Here is a 20,108-nt window from a genome sequence, read left to right on the forward strand (position 1 = left end):
CTGTTTTATCTCTATGATCAATTGCAAATTAGGGCATACCGTCTTTATCACTTGGTTATTGGACATATCCACTAAGTTGAATATGATTGGTCGTGTTCGTATGTTTGTACAGTTGAATTTTGACCTTTATGTTGATCAGGTATCACATTATATAATCGCTCAATTTGTTCAATATTACAAGCCAATGGTTATGTGTGGGTAGTCACGATCTATAAATAAAATCTTTATATTCTCAGTTTATTACAGATGTTTGGCCTAAATTTTCCTCCGCATACACATCATCCTTGATAATTTAGGGTAAGTCAATCGTTACGTTAAGACTAAAAAAGTCATGACTGAACTATAAGGTAAATTTGATATCATTTCTAATATTAGAACAGATTATGTTTCAATTTACTAAAGATGCTTTTTTAAACTTAAAGTACCCCAGAGCTTGTTGCCATTTCTTTAACGAATTTACTGCAATAATTAATTAGTTTAAAATGGATAACTTTTAATGTAGCTGGATTTACATTAACTATACACAGAGTGGTAATTGACTGTATGTTTATCTGGTCATTAATTTGTCTACTAGTCTAAGTGACTATGGTTTTGATGTCGTTAACGGGCAGGCTAACGTGGTATTATTTAATACCAAGTGAACGACTACTTTAAGCATCTTAATCTAACTGGGGGGTCTTTCACAGCTTTCATGTCTCATTTGTAATGTTTCTTAATGTTAAACATATATTTTCATCAATTAAATAATAATTTGTAATATTTGGAAATCAGTAAATGGTTGGTGTGTTGTTTTATATCGACTTGAAAATTACCGGAAATAAACAAAGTTAATTCCTTTTAACTATCTTCACAGTTGAAAGCGTGAGTCAATTGAAGCTAGACCACCAGGGAAAACCTGGAAGCACTGGACGGCCGTTTCGTCCTATTGTGGGACTCCTCAGCAGTGCACATCCACGACCTCGCCTCGCGAGATTCGAACCCTTTTGATTAACTGATTAGAAAACACCATGACAATTACGTCACTAATAAATGATTAAACTAGGTTCAGTATTATGTAACAGTTAGTTTAGTAGTTTATCCATATAAATCATAGTTTTATTTTAACAAAAAGTTGACGAAATATAACCTATGTGAAGGAAGCAATCCATGAAACAGTTTCAAAACCTTAATTTAATCGAAAAACATTTTTAATCCATCAAATGTAATGGAGAATTGGCGTCGTACTTGTTTACTATTCCAAGATAACCATTTGTGAAAGAATCTATTCACCATATTCTATAGTTACTTATCTTGTTTTTATAATTCTAAACAAATATAAACGTAATAATTGTGTACAGAGTTTTAGTTTAATTCTTAAGAGTTGTGTTTAAAACAAAAACTTACTGAGTTTGAAAATAAAATAAACTCTAAGGAAAAGATTTTCTTTTAATAGAATCACTATGATTTCATTTATATCGTTCTATATCTGTATGTTATTTATGCTTTCTTTTCTTAAGCATATTCATTAGTCAACTATATTAGAATACACTTGGTATTGTTTGTTTGAATCTTTCCATTGATGTTTAGGACTGCAGTTGATCAGTCTCCTACTGGCATATGTGCATACTGTGCGTATTGCCTCTATATAGCCTTAATCCACAAGCATTATAAGCAAAGATGGACAGTGGCTAGCAGTGGAATCTAGGAAGCGCGTTTTGTCCGATGGGAAGAATCAAACTAACAATACCAAGTGAATCCAAACTTCACCCCATTGTACAAGCAAGTGGCTATCAGGACTCAGTAGCTGAGCGGATAACGCGATGGCGTTTGAAACGAAAGGTACTGGGTTCGAGTCTCAGAGTGAACATCAACAAGTCTGAGATGCAGGTACATCCAGCTGACGAGTCCCAAATAGGACGAAACGCGCGTCCTGGATTCCACTGCTAGTCACTGTCCATCTTTACTTATTAGGATAGGTCTTAGTTCTGTAGGTTTTCAGTTTGTAGTATACTGTAAAATCTGACTTTATCAAGAAAATCGTCAAAAACTTAAAAACATACGACATACATTTCGTTTTGAAAACTGAACAATATACGAAAACCATCTATAGTCATGTAAATTATGTAATCACTAACGACTAATTATGAGAAGAGATATCTTTAGTTCCAGTGAGAAGTAATGATCAATAGAGTCCAACTATATTTGGCGTAAGACAGGTGTCCCTGACTAGAATGGTTGATAGTCACGTGACATATTGAACTGACTGAAATTAGGAATGTGTGCGTATCGAACAGTAAAATGTATCTCTTCTATATTCTCATAGACAGAACCTTTTTTTTATTTGAACACTTGAAGTAATTAAATTATGATAGAAAATTCGTATTTGACCTAATTCAAAGTTTTAAACAATTAGAAATAACTCATGATTAGTTTTAATGAAAACGACATGTTAAATCGATATTGTCGATAAATTCCAGTAGTTAACATGATTAAGAGTTCCAACTTACCTACATAGTATATCCAAAATAACACTATCCACACTTCAATATAGATAACACTTGATTAATAAATTTTGGAGTATAGAACATTAATTTAATCAATTTGACTACACGTTACGTTGTGTTTGATTTTAATTAATTAGAAGAAATGTAAGTCAGGAAGTACTGAACTTAAACTTTAATAATGATAACTGTTTTGCTTAATATAATTTATATGGTTACAGTAACAAATCCTTTTTAGATCAGAAGGTGTTTTGTAGAGATTTTAGTATTTTCATAGTTGAAATAATGAGTCAATTGAAGCTAGAACACCATGGAAAACCTGGTTAAGTGCTCCGGCGCGAGACTGGTAGTTCCTGGGTTCGAATCTCTCGAGTGCGGGATCGTGGATGCACACTTCTGAGGAGTCCCGTAATAGGACAAAACGGCCGTCCAGTGCTTCCAAGTTTTCCATGGTGGTCTAGCTTCGATTGACTCATGATTTCAACTATGAAAATCCTTTTTAGCAAAAATTAACTTTGTTTTTATATGAGCGTATACATGTGCATTTCTTATCTTACTCGTCACATGTCTGTAACTTATTTTTGTGTGACTATCAACATCAATTAACGCTTGATTAAATCGAGTTGGCTGACTCACCTAATACATTGCGCGTCATTTTGTTTTGCTTCTCTTTCATACCAACGATTGTACAAAATATACGTATTCACAATCTCATATTTGACTTATTTTATTCCGTTATTCATCAACGCAATTCACGTCAGTGATTAAATATGAGGATTGACGATATGCATATTTCAATAACAATCAATCATACGATATTACTGAAGTCAGATATCGGGCCACTAAATACTCTTAAGATTTATTTACTAACGTATTGCTTTATGGTATTTTTATGTTCTCCTTACTGTAGGCTTCTCTTTGACTGATTAACTATTGTCGTGTCTTTTTCGTCTAATAAATTACTACCAATTAATCATGTGCCCGTTATTCAGAGTGGTCTTGTATTTCATATGTATACTTATATAAATTTTAAAATTTGAATACTATAGTGTAGCCTAAGTTATTCATTTGATATACCTAGTTTTCTGGTTAGCAGTTTTGGAAAAGAATCAGAATATCATACGTTGTAGCGATTGATTTCAAATCAACAATAAGTACTTGAGTTGTTGGATTTGTAGTTAGTGAAGCATAAGTAGGGAAAGAAAATTTCTCTCTATAGATCACTAAACACTAAGATGACCATAAATGTTTAATACGTTCTATCACTTCTCTTTGTTAATTACAGACTATTTTTAACTCATTTTGTGAATAAATCATATCCATGTGGACAATTCTGTTGTCTACTATTAATATAACGCTTGCTACAGCTTTAATGCTTAGCTTTATTATCATCTATCTGTTGTACATCCAAAACTCGACAAAATTACCACCTGGACCAACCAGTTGGCCTTTAATTGGATATACATCTTGTTTAGGTAAGTGAATAGGTAGTGTTTGACCATATCATCAATAGGTTTTTTCTTCTGAAACTGGTCACCTGAATTACAATTTATTAGATTAGCTCTAGTTTATGATATTTATGCATACAACTCTAATATTCCCCTGTAATTTCCCCAAATGCATGAAATAACATGAATTGTGGACAAAATTTTATAATTAATATTATCAGGGATTCCATTCAACATTTCAGATAGAGGCTCATTTTGAGCAGGGAAAATTCAAACAACCAATACAAAAATGAGTTAAAGACTCATTTCGTTCTAAGAACTATATTCATTGTCCATTTATATTTTGGCATAAACAATTATTCTCAACAGCTTATGCCTAATAAATGTTCTGATTCTAATTTTTATCGGTAAATCTTTCAATCTTCAGATAATAGTCGAAAGTGTTATCAATATATAAATAAATCGTTTTCAATGTTTTCAAAAGGGATTCATTTAAATTATTTGGAAAGTCACACAGTGCTTGCAGATTAACCTAATAACTAGGATACTTATAATAGGATATTAGATTTAAATTGTTCGGTTAATACTGTTGATTTACCTTCGTTAAAATTATCTCAACAATATGTATATGTACATTCCTGTAAAGACTTCATAGATCAATGAAAATTGGTTAGCTAAATTCAATAATTGTACAGTTTGGAACTGAAGTTTTCCATTTACATTCTATGGAATTCATTCACTACATCATATTTAAATGACACAATCATGTGAATTAATGTAAATTAATTTATATTGAAATCATATACCGACTTTTAAAGTTCTATATACAATATTCAATTTATATAAAAAGTATTTTCAAGGCAAATAAACAAGTGTTGATTATTTGAGCTAGATTATGTACAAATATATGTTTCCAAGTGATCATTTTATGATCTACATTTTATACTTAACATCATATTATGATCATCAAACTGTATCAAAGGATTAAGTCACATGAATTTAACTTATAAAGTATGCAAATAAATATAATTTATTGAATGGAAATAGTGAAATTAACCAAAAATCAATTAAGAAATTACTGTTCAATTAAGCTATTTTACACAAAAATAAATGTTTTTTGCATGATTAAACCGTCACGTCCAGCCATTGATAATTTATGCTCTGCCCGGAAAGGGTACCAATGAAAGTTCGTATATTTGAGTTCATGTGAAGATGCAACCCGATAACTCAATAAACATATAATAGAAACAATGTACAATGATTTATAGTAGATAGAGTACGGTTTAAAATACATTGATCATTGTTATTATTAGCATTGTTGCAATAGCTGGTTACCATCTTAATTGTTAAATATTTCTTGAGACAGTATTTGTAATTCTGGTTGATGTATTTCTTGTTCATGAAATGTTTGAGTAAAATTGTTACGTCCTTGATTTGTGTACCCACTAATATACAGAATACAACTTGTCTCAATAGAGATTAAGGCCTTGACACGATAAGCTGACTGATTTAACCTTGAGACTAAAATCACGCGGGTTTAAAGTGAGACTAACTGCCTGTGATATAGATGAAAATTATTACACTACCTGATTGATTGAGAAGAAAGATAAAAGACGAGTCAACTGCATCACCACCCTATTTATTTCCAATCCCGACTCACATTCCAATTCGGTCCCGATTCAGCTTAGTGCAAATAGACACATGAATCAATGGATGACTAAAATGACCACAACGCACAATGAAAAAATACAATTATATCCAAAACTAGACATCAAGATAGAAAAATATAGTACTAAAGGTTGCGTTTAAACTACAACAGCTTCGGAACAGGAAAGAGTATGACAGTGATTCATACATCGAACGAAAGCTTGTAGAATAAACTTGGGACAAAAATAAATGTTGGTGTTTTAAAAACTTTAAATCAAGTGAAATAATGTTCCCAAAGATAGCTTCCGTTGTTTGTCATGGCTTCTTTGTTTCTCTGTTCATATCATAAATGTTTGCTAATTCAAAAGTTATTAAAATTTAATTATCTGTTAACTCTTGTTTAACAGATTATTATCGAATGTCTTTTATTACTTATGACTAGACTTTCTGCTTAATAGAAAACTAGATTTATAAATTATTGAGTGTTGTTTTTTAATTATAAACTGAGCTAACAAACCACAAGATCTTTGGACTACAACAAGGGAGCCATAGTTTCAAACTCATCAATTGTGGATACTCATGAGATGACATGGGATTCGACTCAGGGCATTCTAGTTTTTCTGGTGTATATGATGGCACACACGTCTAACTTTAGTTGTTTCAAAATATAACTCAACTACTGTTTATGCTGTAGCTCAGATTACGGCTATGATCGTAGCTACAGAAATCCTTACGAAGCGCATACCATCTCTTCAACGCAATATAATTAATGTTACTATGTGACTGGACTAATATAATAAGCTGAAATCTATATTAAATAATGAAAAACTTGGTGACATATGAACTTGATAATAATTTTCTCAAGACTTATTACTGATTGTTTCCAATTTTATAAATCCATATTTTTTATTCAGAGATGAGACCTAATTTAGATTGAAGAAACGTTCAATGATCCACAAATTCATAGGCATTTCCTCGATGCTGTCAATACTTTTTATTAGTGAACATCAAGATATGATAAACTTAATTTGAAATCTTCATTGTCATCAAGTTGAACTGTTGAATACCATCTAAACAATCGAATCTATTTTATGAAATTAACAAAAATTATGGAAACAGAACTATCTTTAAAATATAGTTAACAGAATCATTATTTTACCATTTTAAAAAATTTGTAAATGACAATTCTATTTGAAATTGGTGTTCCTTACCTTTTGAGAACGTTTTAATCTCAGACGGATCAGTTATGCCAATGCTCACTAATCTGCTAGTTGGACATCACTTCATGATAAGGAATCATTTTTTATGCGAAATGATTTTTTAAAACTAGATCTATTATTTTACTTAAAATTATAATCCATTCCACTCTTATTTGATAGGTACTGATGCTTTTCGTAAAATTCAAGATTTAAATAAAATTTATGGTGATATTGTATCATTTCAAGTTTTGGGAAAAACAATAATCATATTGTATAACTATGATTTAATACACGAAGCAGCAAATGGGAATCGTTCGAAAGTTGGACGATATACAATGACTGTAAATGATTTATTAGCAGAAAATTCAGGTGAACTACTCCGAATAACTATATTTTTTGTTTTGTTATATTATACAGTATAACTGTAGCAAAATATGAATGAGAAAACAATTTTTGGTGATTAATGCTGATAAATTCATAACTTTTCAATAAAAACATTGTCACAAATATATCATTATTAGTTAGCGTTTGAGTTATCCAGTTGTTTAGATTAAGGGTCGAATGTTGACCAGACTTTATTGGCTTGCGTATATCATCTGGGGATATATCAAGGCAAACCAAACAGAATCCACATGCACTAACAAAAACTGATCAAATTCATTCCTGGATATCAATGACACTGTAATCAAAACCTTTATTATCTACAATATTAACGCCAAACTCATCGAACATGTTGGTAGCTATCTTAGACCATCAGCTAAGTGGATAACCCACATATGTTTGAAGGGGAAAGTGTTAAGCTTATCTCCTAACGTAAACATCAACATTAGGATGCAGACGCATTCAGCAGACGAAACATAGGACGAAACCAGAGTCCTGAATTCTAATACTAGCCACAATTCATCTACCCTAAATGATGTCACAAGTGGAAATATTTTGTATACAAATTGACTATTTATTTAGTAATGTGTGGGTTTTTAAAGTCCTGATTTACTCTGACTCACAAGGTCGGCGAACTAATATTTCAAATCATGTCAGTATTTATAATAATTTATTCCTTATAAATGACGATGTCGATAGCAGTCAATCATTACAGTAAATAACTTTTTTATCAAGTTAAATGAATCCGTTACATATGTAAAATCAACTTTAGAAATAAATAAGAAGTTTTCTGACAGATTTTAGTACCGTGAACATAGCTTATTACATTATCTTTCTAATCAAATTTTATTTTACACATTCCTGAGAATAAGAGACTCCCAGAGTTAAATGCACCATATTCACTTAAATTTAGTAGGTATCATTACCAAGTTTTGATTTGATAATTTTGAATAAATTGAGCATTGTGTAGATTATTATACGTGTCGTAAAAAAACACTAATTCATTACTGACACTAATGAATCAATTCAAAGTAATTATTTAAATGTTTCTCATAATTACATGTCAAATGAATTCGAACTTCAGTAAAAGTAATGTCTTTTTTCCTCTTCTTTAAAAACTATGTCACAGGCTTAAAAGCAATGAAAAATTTCTTATTTATTATGCAATCATGAAGAGAAGAAAGATGAAGTTACTTTATGAGTATTAGATCAAAATGATAAATCAACTAACGAATTTTTTTGAAACTTGATGAAATTAGATAGTTAGTGTATGTACTATGCATATCCAAACACAGCTTAACTCAATATGTGATGACTAACAAATGAGTTGGTCGGAAAGATGAGCAGGGTTGATTAATCAGGTCCAAGCATAAGTCTACAATGTCACTGATTATCAGACTGAGACTTATAGGGTAATATAAGTCTCTTTGTTTAGTTTCATAGTTTAATCATAATCTGTAGTGAGAGATATTGAGTGATATGATCCAAAATCAATCTCCAATGAGTGGATACATTCACTCTTCATCTTTATTTTACTGCTAAGTCTTATTTCATATCTTTCTTATTTTGATATCATTCGTTTTTTTAAATTGTATTTCAAATTCCCCTCCAATGGGAGAATTTCGCCAAAAGGCAAGCTTCCACTCGAGAACAACTGTATTTCAAATTGTTTCACTCCAATAGATATTCCTAAACTCCTTATTTACATCTTGTTAATTTTCTCACTCATTATGTCACTGTCACGTGTGGCTTGACTCACTAGTTTACATTGTTCAAATTTCTATGTAATTTACAATGATATTTTTTAATGTTATGACTATGTGTAAACAATCAACAGATAAGTATGGTTGTTTACTGTGTATAAGATTTATTTTTAACAGATACAGTATACCTAGTACAAACTATTGAAATGATGAATTTATCTTATTCTGGAATGCTACTCTGATAACTTTCGAATTGTATGTTTTATTCCTTTCTACAGGTATTTCAAATTACGACACACAAAAGGCACTGGAAATGAGAAAAGCTTTTGTACGTCTTGTACATAATAATATAAAAACAACTGAAGAACACGAAGGTAATAAATTGCAGCCATTTATATCGCAGAATATAATCAACGCTCAAATAAATGAATTGATTCGACAGTTAAGAATAAGACAAGGAAAACCTGTCAATGTTTTGTAAGTAGTCAAATAACATTTTCACTAAGAAATAATGTTTCAACAATTACACTTAAAATCATTTATTACGACTTACCTTGAGATTATTCAGGGGTTTGCAATTTTCACTTCTGAAAAGCTTGGATTTACATATTTGAAACTAGGTATTGACACTATACAAACCAATTAAATCGTACTAAAATGGAACTGTTTCCGATTTGAACATTATGGTCCAGTCACACAAATAGGTGCTAGCGTGTAGTATTCTTCAACTCACACTATGAGGCATTTTACTTAAATACCAAACAAATGTCATTGGAAGTATGTGAAACAAGTTCTGATGGACTGAACCTTGAATAGAATTCATTCTTAAATGACAAACTATTCCTTTACTTGTAAACAGTGGATTAGTATAGTTTGAGCTAAGTTAGTGGTCATCCAGATTAAGAAGGTAATGGAACAGTACATTTAATGAAGGGATATGGATAAATTCGGAAGTAAATAAACTTGTGGCTCAAACCAATATCAAAGTCTGAATCTTCAATACGAACATTGAGACATTTTTACTATACGAAGCTAAAACTTGGAGAAGTATTACAACCATCATCAAAAAAGTACGAGTATTTATAAACATTTGTCTACCCAAGATACTCAATGTCCGTTGGCCGGATACCATTAACTACAGCAAACTTTGGAAGAGAGCAAGTCAGCTTCCAACTCAAGAGTAAATTAGGAAAGAAAATGGAAGTGGACAGGACATACATTGAGGAAGTCACCAAACTATATCACGAGGTAAGTGCTAAATAGGAATTCTGAAGGTGAAAGGAAAAGAGGAGGACCAAGGAACTCGTTGAGCCGAGAATTGAAGGCAGAAATCAAAAGAATGAATGTCAGCTGGAAACAACTGGAAAAGATTGGTCAGGACAGAGTTAGATGGCGAATGCTGGTAGGCGGACTATGCTCCTCCACGAGGGGTTACAAGCGTAAGTAATGTTTCAAGCGAAAGTCACTGTAAGTAATAATCGCATACTATTTCGTATGGAATCGGTACTAATGATATATCTCATTATAATTCGGAAATAATGTAATCAAAAACTTTCAGTTGTTTTTTATCAACCTTAAATCGATCCGTGAAAATGATTTTGATTTCAGAGACTAACGGAATCTAAACAGGAGACTGGAAATTGGTTAACATACTACTGAATTGATTGTAAAAGTAGCTAAATATTTTTGGCTCAAAAAACGGAGTGTGAATAAGTACTGAGAAAATTGAATGACCGTTAATTTACAATTCTCAAAAAGTACTTGATTCTCAACGAAAGAATCTACGTAGTAACATAATATCAAATACACAAATTTAAAATCGGAATTATTATATGAAATAGGGACGCCCAACAAGATTTAAAATTTATTTATACGAATATTCTTTTGTATTAGAACGATTAGTGTGACAGAAATTGGATGTGGAGTAAAAAGAAGACATTATTTGTGAAAATTAGATTTGAAATAATCTCAGCGATCAAAATTTATTTGATAATTTTGATTTCAACCATCACCCTGATGACGTCCATCGTTAATAATAATTGTTTACATATTTCTATCAAAGTCGTCAAAATTCATGATAAAAACCTTATGTAGTGGATATCATGTATATATTTTACCGCCCCATTGAAAAACAGTTCTCAAACAATTATTTTAAATTATTTGTTACCGTGAAGGTTATTCATAGAGAAATAATCAAATAAGTTTAGTTTTGAGGTATATCATTTGATATTAATAAAATTTTTATTCACAGATCAGCAACGAATCTAATCCTTACTTAGCTCGTTTTAACAGTAACGATAACGATACTTGGTTATCACCAGGAGTTTTTGGAGAGGATATGGTGATACGATTTCGACCCTCTGAGAAAATATGGTTTTTTTTAAAAATAAAAGTGTCAGATTCATCAGGATAAAGCACCCGATGTCACCTTAAGTCAAAAGACTGTCATGGATCCATAGAATATTTATATGTGAATATGTTTAAATAATAAATGTTTGTACAGGGGATATAACAGATAACAATTAGAGTAGATGAAAACTCACATTTAAAGCAATAAACTCAGCAACACCTGTCAACACTCAAAACATATGGACACAAAAGTGACCAGCTCAACGTTGTCAGACAGAAAAGAAAGTGATCGAACCAATAAGAGACCAGCTAGTTTCCGATTAACCAATGAAATATTAGAGAGATCATACAGTTAAACAGCTAGTTACTCATGTGTAATATCGTTATAATACACAAATCTTTCAGAATAGCTGGTATAAGGCTTCACAAAGGAAATTAGGTAATCTAACAGTTTATAGAAAATGCCGGGGTCCTGTCTAATTTAGCTAGCTGATGAAAACTTGTTTCGGCAAAGTTCTTTTACAATAAAGTATTTTGAAACTTTAAATGCAAACTAACATGTTGTTCAACACAAAACCGATAGGTTTAGAGATTTTGAAAACACTAAGACTAACATAGTATTTCAGTTATGATTACGAACATAAAACATAATACAAGTTATTCACCTTGATAAAGACTCTTATTCCTTCATAATTTATCATTTGAAAATTATTGAATAATGGTTAATTACGTTTTTCTTTCTTCTAGACAATTGATGAGATGTACAGTTTGGAGAATTATTTGGAATTTAATTTTTGGAAAAGAGTGTCAATTAACTGATAAACAAATTTCTGATACTTTAGATGATATTTCATCGAATAATTTACAAAATCAACTTTTTCAAATAAGACAACTGTTGCCGAGATTTTGGTAAGTTCCAAATTTATTCTATTAAGTACAGTCAATGTTATATGTTTTAAATTTTATACTTGATGCATATGATATTAAACCTCATATCATCAGAGCAATAAAAGAAATGAATTCAATGATGAACCAGAGATTGAAAATATCGACTAAGCTTTCGATTAGCTTTGCTTAATCGAATGGTCAATAACTTTAATAGTTAAGGATCTATGTAGTAAAAATTGATTTTCTTTTTTTAAAATTTAATGGATAAATAACAAAAAATAGTTTCGTGGATCGGTTCAAGTCGGACATTAACACCGTTGGATGCCGGCTCGATGGTCTAGAAGTTAAGCGTTCGCGCGAGAGACCTAAGGTCCTGGGTTTGAATCCCAAGTGCTGGATCGTGGATGCGCGTTGCTAAGGAGTCCCATACTACGACGAGACGACCGTCCAGTACTTCCAGTTTTTCAATAGTGGTCCAACATTCATGGATTCATGATCTCAAGAAGAAATAATTTGTCTGAATAATACTTTATAAACTTGAAGTTGATTTGATTGTACTTTTAAGTAAACTAAACAACTATGAATTTGGAAAATTATTACAATATTCATATAATTCTGATTTTCTAACAAATTACGACACATGATATCGCAGAATTTCGGAACATTTAAACAAATAAACTTTTAACATAACTCCAGCTGGAAAAATGTAAGTTATGAATGAATGAGAGCTTATTGATACAATAGTCGTACACGTAACGATAAATCAGTTTATGGATTATCTATTTTGATAAACGCTTTGAATGTGTCCGTAAGGTTATTGCTTTCAGCAGGTTGATCTTTTCGAAAAAATTAATCAGATTTCAGTCTTATATACATAACACTATTATACTTATACAAACAATATCCCTAATTGTCGATTATTTATTGATTTTGAGGAATCATTTTGCAACTTATTAGGAAGGTGATGGTTTCTAATGCGGACTGATCTTAGACCATCATCAAAAATCGGAAAACACTAAACAGCTGTTCCATCTTAGAACAAAGCTCGTCAACAGTGAACATCCATGACCCCACCACAAAGGATCAAACGAAAGCTTAACTTCTAGGTCACTGATTCTGAAGCCAAATGATTCATATATCTAAATTAAATCGACCTGCGATGTTGAGTAACTACTTCCCAATGACATTGATTGGTAACTGTCTAACACCCGATGTGGTTGAGATCTACTGGTAATAGCTATTCGCTAGGATTTCGAGAGTCGTTTCTGGAAATCAGTCATTAGTGAACACATGATGATTACTACAGAATGTTTATGGAAAATTTCGAATTTCATAGTTTACATCACAGACTGATATATGTTAAACAACCTTTGTCACTGGACAGATGTTATTAGGAAATGACACCAAATATATTGAGACCATCTCTCTTATGTTCTTAAGAAAGAAATTTACGTCATTTTATTGGAATAAAAAAATGATAATTTATACACTGAAGTATACTAGACAACAGTGTGAATTAACTACTCTGCTATTGTATTATTAACGTATTAAAAAAAGTATCTATTAATCTATATTGAAGGGAATATCTAATAATTCAAATAACAAATAATTGCAGTAAAAAGTCATGTTTCACTTAAAGAAACTGGTAACACATAAATTTTAGGTAACCAAACGATCACAGTTTTTATTCACAATTTGAGGTCTTTCATTTGGTTACTGAATTATACTGGTTCCATACTACGTACACATTGATTGGAATGATGAACGATAACATCTACATAATATAGTGAGCTAAGAATTAAACGCATACTAGGCATTCTACATGTGATGACTAAATGCCATTTAACTATTACTTTTCTGGTTCGCATTTTTAAGCGAGTTAGTTTTCTACGGGATGGGGTCGCTAAACCCATGCCCAACCCTCCTCCTTTATCCGGGCTTGGGACCGGCAGTAGCCCCCGGAGGAGCGACAAGAGGAGCTGCCGTTTAACTATATTGCATTATTATTTAAGTTAAAATATTTAAAAAATAATCATTTTTACTTTGTTTACCAATTTTTTACTTCAGTGTGAATATTTTTAAACATTCTCAATTCGCTAGAAAATTATTCGAAATTGAAGAGATAATATATAAATACAAAACTGTACGACAATTAATTGATAACAATGTTGGTGAAATGCATAATTCGGACTCATTATTAGGTCAACTAATCAATGATTTAAAATTGAATTTAACTAGTAAGTTTATTTGTATGATATTTACTGGGTTCTAATAAGGTATGGTTGTTAAGTTAATTCTTGAACATCCTAATTATGTAGGATTTATTAAGATATTTTAGTAGTAGTGTCGCGAACAAGGAAGTCAAGTGGGGAGAATCAATTTATTTTCACATGCAAAATTACAGAGTACTTTCATAAAATATAAAAAACCATACCTTGAATGCGTAATTTGCACGTCTTCCGTCAGTTGTCCTTTATGAGCTTCATGATTCTCTCAATCCCGTTGATATTATAACTCATTTCTCTTTCCCTTTCTAATTTCTTCAATTTAATCTTCTCAATCTTCTGTTGGCATGCATTCCACATCTTATTGATGCTATATACTACTTACATCTGTCAACATAAATAGCATACACCACTGTATTATTATTATTATTATTATTAGTAGTAGTAGTAACCTTTCACGTCTTATGGTACCACATAACTTACAGATTTACAGTTCGGTTTTACCTAGTAAATTCCGAATACCTTATTTGTCTGACAAACATAACATTTTTAATAGTTAACTTTTAAATGATAGAGTTCGGTCCGTAGAATAATTGTCCCATGTGAATTTCATTTGTTTGTTTGTTTTTGATTAAGTTAATTGACAACTATAACAATATCAACTTTCTTGTTTGACATTTCACAGTTTCTATAAAGAATGTGACTTCATTCGATTTACCTTAAAATTAATTTATTTTTATCTATTTCGAATAAGTTCTAACCGTTTATTCACTTTCAAAATAAATCACAGATTGTAATCGTTCATTATGTGATATGATTCATGATTTTCTTGTTTACACGAAATCTAAATGTCTGTAATATGTTTCAGTAATTTTGTTTATAATAACACCGATACATTAATGAAATGGATGCAGCGTATAATAATTAGTTGTTGAATATTAACTCCTATTGAACTTGAAGAAATCTTGATCAGTTGGATTCACTGGAGAAACTAGTCTTTGTTTATTTTTATTTTAAAATGGCTAGTGGTACTGTTGTGAACGAGAGCACAGATGTTGTCAACCAACTGTATTGTAACACATTAGAGTTTTTTGGTAAAATGTGAAAACTATACGTTCAATCCCATATACGTTCAATGTCCATTAATTAACTCAGACTTTATTGTTCCTTCATTTTTATACCAATTACTCTATGTTCCCGTTCTCGTCTATTCGGTCTTCTCAAACTTCTGCTGTCAGGCATTCCATTTCTGGGTGGCGTTATATACTACTTATATCGACATAAGTAACACATACTCCAATACCATTAAACTTATGGGATATTACTTTTCCAGTTTCATATCATCTATAAAAATTAATTTTAAACAAATAATACGTAACTCTTCTCGTTTCTATTTTTTATTTTGGTTAGAAAATGATATTTCACGTCTTTCATTTGAATTTATGGCTGCTGGTACTGACACCACGTCTTTAACATTAACATGGGCGTGTGATTATCTAGCAAGAGCTCCACCGAAAGAATCACTTAAACTAAGCTCAGACCTTATTGATATGATTCATCGTTGGGCTAGTGTAGTTCCCCTGTCACTACCTCATGTAGTGCGTGAATCTTTTAAGCTCAAAAATTATTATATACCTAAATCATCAATTTTAATATATAATCTCTATGCTGTACACAATAGTCAGATAAAAAAATTGATTAATACGGAACAAAATTCGGATGAAATCCAAGAAAGTGATAAGCCAATACCATTTTCACTTGGTAAGTTATATTGGGTATTTTTATCAATCCATATTTGAAATACTTGTTAAGAGGTTTTTAAATCTCCGAAAATATTTTCTGATATAACCTAGGCGATTATTAGAAAACTTTCAAAATCTATTTAAAAGCTATGAATTAATGATCAATCAAAACACTTCAAATATTATGCGCAGTACCTTCGTAAACCTAGCTACCATTATCCCGGTGTCATTGCTACACAAACAGTCAAGGAAACGATTATTACCTATAATCTTTATTAGAATTTGTTTATATACTCATAGAATATTCTAACAAAAATGGATTAGATTGAGTGTGAGATGTCCATTTTCCTCATCTACTCTCCAGTCAATTAAATGATACATGGAATCAAGATGTATATCTAACAGGAAATTAGCTAATTTTCGAAATTGTCGCGTCCTATAGATTTCATGGGGACAGTTGGAGACATCGAATGTACAAGTCGGATTTCCAGGAGCAGTCTAAAGCCATTTAAGTGGTTAATAGGAAGTTCGTTTGTAGGTTGCGTCATCAAGAGAGTTTTCTGCACCACCGCATTAGCCACAAACTAATGTCACAATTTCTAATATAGTAACTGTCTTTTTGGATGATTCTCGTAAATTTTTCTATTTACAACTTCAAGTATAGACTCAAACACACCATACAGGAAGCTACTAACTACAGCTCGGTTTTTTTTACATAGTTCCCACGTATTTGGAGTGCCTATCTAGATTCCGAACATGGAGTGGTATGAGCTAAAATCATTTTGTATCTCATTAGTTAATAAATCATTCATGCTTAACATATTAATCTAAACACATTGTTTGGATCGATAAGGGCAATCAAATACCGAATGAAAATAGATTTAAATCTGGTTGTTGACCCAACGGAAAGCACGATGAACGCTGTTCGCCCTGGCAGGATACCATGAAATTGCCAGGTAAATTTACTAGAAGATTTCCAAGACTCCCTGTTTACAGGTACTTGGCCTCAGTAGGCCTCAGTAAGCCAAAAGAAGAACTTTGAAAATCTGTAATAATAGATGATATTATCAACAAACTGTGGTGGTGTAAACTTTTTGTCTGAAAGACTTTAACATTGATCACGTCAGTGACACCGTTTGACTGAAGGATATCATAAAGGCCATTAAAAGTGTACATAGTCTTCTGACAATCACATTTCAAATATATGATACTTGTTTACATCAAAATGTGAAGTATTTATATTAAGTTGTACTTTATATATTAAGATGTACTGAAAAAGAGCGTTACGATGATCTGTCAGGAATTATTAACATATTTGTGTATCTTAACGGTTGTATGAGTGATGGTTGTAGCGCAATATGTGAGACTAGTTTTTCTATAGTGAAAATCACAGCGACTCATGTTAAACTGGGTTATCTTTAAGACTATTAAATGTTGTTCTGAACAAAACAGGTACGAGATGGGTCAAAATATGGTTAAATGGAGTCTTGTGCTACACAAACTAGTCTTTGTACTAGTTGAATGGTCTGATGCTTTATGTTTCTGGCGTTTGTGGAAAAAATGCAGAGGCCTGATGGCATTCTGATTCCATAACTGCTTGCATCATAAAACATCAACTTATGTGACATGGACGTGTTTTACACATATTATCCCAGTGTACTTCATACTGATAGCCATTTTCTTTCAGATCAGACATGAAAACTTAAAAAGCCGATCGATTTTTGGCATAGAGTGACCGAAGAAGTGATAGTTGTATTTAGTATTCACCTGTTGGTTCAACACGATTCCCCTTATAGAGTTTTAGATATCTTAGAACGTAATGGCTAATAAAGTCATTCAGCACGGTTCGACGGGAAAAACGTTGATGATTCTTCCGTAGTTTTGTATTATGATGTACCAATTGTTGGGATGATCCAAAAAGTTTCTCGTAATAGAGATGACAAGCTCAGGAAACATTAAGAAGTATTTTATCCAATCCGCGTTTAACTAGACGTTTTGCTAGAAACATCGCGAAAACGAAGTCACATGTAGAGGTTCTGATTGGCTGATTACTACACTGCTACTATGTTTAGTAGTATTCTAGAATTTCCAGGAAAACCCAAGGACTTCTAAAATACTATAAAAATCCCATGTTTTCTGTACATAAACGAACCTTTGGAGTAAAGTGCTCCTCGTATATTTTGCGCCTTTTCTCTCGTGTTTAAGTGGCTGAGTAGAGTTAGCTTGAGGGTTACAAGACTAGTTTAGGATCCGAGTATATCGTTCAATCAGCAAGACTTATCACCAACAAACTGATTGAAGTTAACCTTGGTTTTGTTTTTATTTGAATAATACCCTTTGATAATGTGGTTTTTTGTATTTTATTAACACAATTCTCTCATATCTATTGTCGTTTAATACTTCCATTTCATTTTGAGAAACGCATTTACTGATATCCTACTGTATTGGGAGTTTTCATATGTGTTATAAATGAAAAAAGGTAATATTGTAGTGAATAAAAACTACGGTAGGAAAAACTAATTTATTACTAATCGCCAAATTACGCAGTGCTTTCATAAATTATGAAAATCACCCATTAAATACATTATTTATTCATCATATTTCAGTTGTCCGGTACATACTTCTTCAATCTTCGAATTCGGTTGTCACTCCGATTCCTCTTTGTTGCCCTATCTGTTCTCTTCAATTAAATTTTCTCAAACCTCTGTTGAAGACATTCCACTTTTGATTGGTATTACATGCTACTTATATCTGTCAATATAAATAGTATACACCACAATATTATCATATTCATGTAAATGTCAATCATAAAATTAATTTACGGTTTAATTTAGTTCACATTGTTAATATCATTGGTTTCATTTTTATTTATTTATTTGTTTAAATAAAGGTTCTAGATCATGTCCTGGTGCTCGTATAGCTAATTTATTAATTGAACAAATTTTAACAGCTATTAATCAAGAATTTCTTATTCAAAATATTACTCAATCACCATTTGAAACAATTAGTCCAGGTAATCAAGAAAGTCTAACACCTTTTGGAATTACACGAACACCACATAAATCTATGTATATATTTGTTACAAAATTAAATGGAAATAGAAGAACAAGTATTTAATGCATAACATTTAATTAGATTATATTGAAAGATTATTTAGTTTGAATTAATTATAATAATGACTTGATCAAATTGTGAAGTAAATATGATTTCGTTGATTTAACTCAATTTGATAGTAATAATGTGTCCTCTTTACATATTATTTATATAATTCAGTGAAGATTTTATGTAAGAAAATATGTTTTTTAAGATTCACAATACTCGATATTGAATTATTTCATCCTTTAATCACTAAGAATTTTTAGAAGGGGGTTTTGTGGAGATTTTAGTAATTTTATATAGTTGAAATCATGAGTCAGTGGTCTAGTGGTGAAGTGATCGCGTGCGAAACCGATAGGTCGTGGGTTTGAATCTCGCGAGGCGTGATCGTGGATGCGCACTACTGAGGAGTCCCATAATAAAACGAAACGGCCGTCCAGTGTTTCCAGGTTTTCCATGGTGGTCTCATGATTTCAACTATGAAAATACTAAGAATTCGATAATGAGAATAGGAAAATTGCTTAGCAGATCCATAAGTGTAATATATTACCTTCATTGGATGAAAAACTTGTAGTTCGGTTGAAAAGTTTTGTGACAGTTGGTTTAGTATTTAGGGAGTTTATTCTGTCAAGAAGTAGAAGAAGTGTCATTAAGAACCATGGAGCAGTGGGTAGCTGTTTCCTTCTAATATGTTGATCCTAAACAATGCATAACTTTGACCACTATGTTGAGAGTAAAAATGACATCGCTGATTAAATTGGATTATTATTGCTTCATGTTACGAAGTGTTGAAGTTAGAGTTGTAAATCGCTAGACTAGAACTTAGTGACCTAAATTTGACGATTACGTTGCAGGTATTAAACGTGGTGTACCTGATACCTGGTGGATTTACACATCTATAAAGTTCTACATTCAGATGAAAAAGTTTTCCTGTACTCAATTCTTAGCAA

At 31.6% G+C, this 20,108-nt stretch overlaps 1 protein-coding gene across 1 annotated transcript; it reads left to right on the top strand.

The window, feature by feature from the left end:
- Positions 1 to 3,801: 3,801 nt before the first annotated feature.
- Smp_156400 (putative cytochrome P450) lies at positions 3,802 to 19,179 on the top strand (the record flags this gene model as incomplete). The annotated part of the gene is made up of 7 exons (XM_018794880.1): positions 3,802 to 3,955; positions 6,955 to 7,143; positions 9,137 to 9,335; positions 11,955 to 12,116; positions 14,163 to 14,332; positions 15,920 to 16,081; positions 18,953 to 19,179. 7 exons carry the CDS (start codon positions 3,802 to 3,804, stop codon positions 19,177 to 19,179), a joined length of 1,263 nt encoding a protein of 420 aa, XP_018649248.1.
- Positions 19,180 to 20,108: the final 929 nt, after the last annotated feature.

This window comes from Schistosoma mansoni, chromosome 1 (assembly GCF_000237925.1).
Source record: "Schistosoma mansoni strain Puerto Rico chromosome 1, complete genome".
Taxonomy (NCBI): Eukaryota; Metazoa; Platyhelminthes; class Trematoda; order Strigeidida; family Schistosomatidae; genus Schistosoma; species Schistosoma mansoni.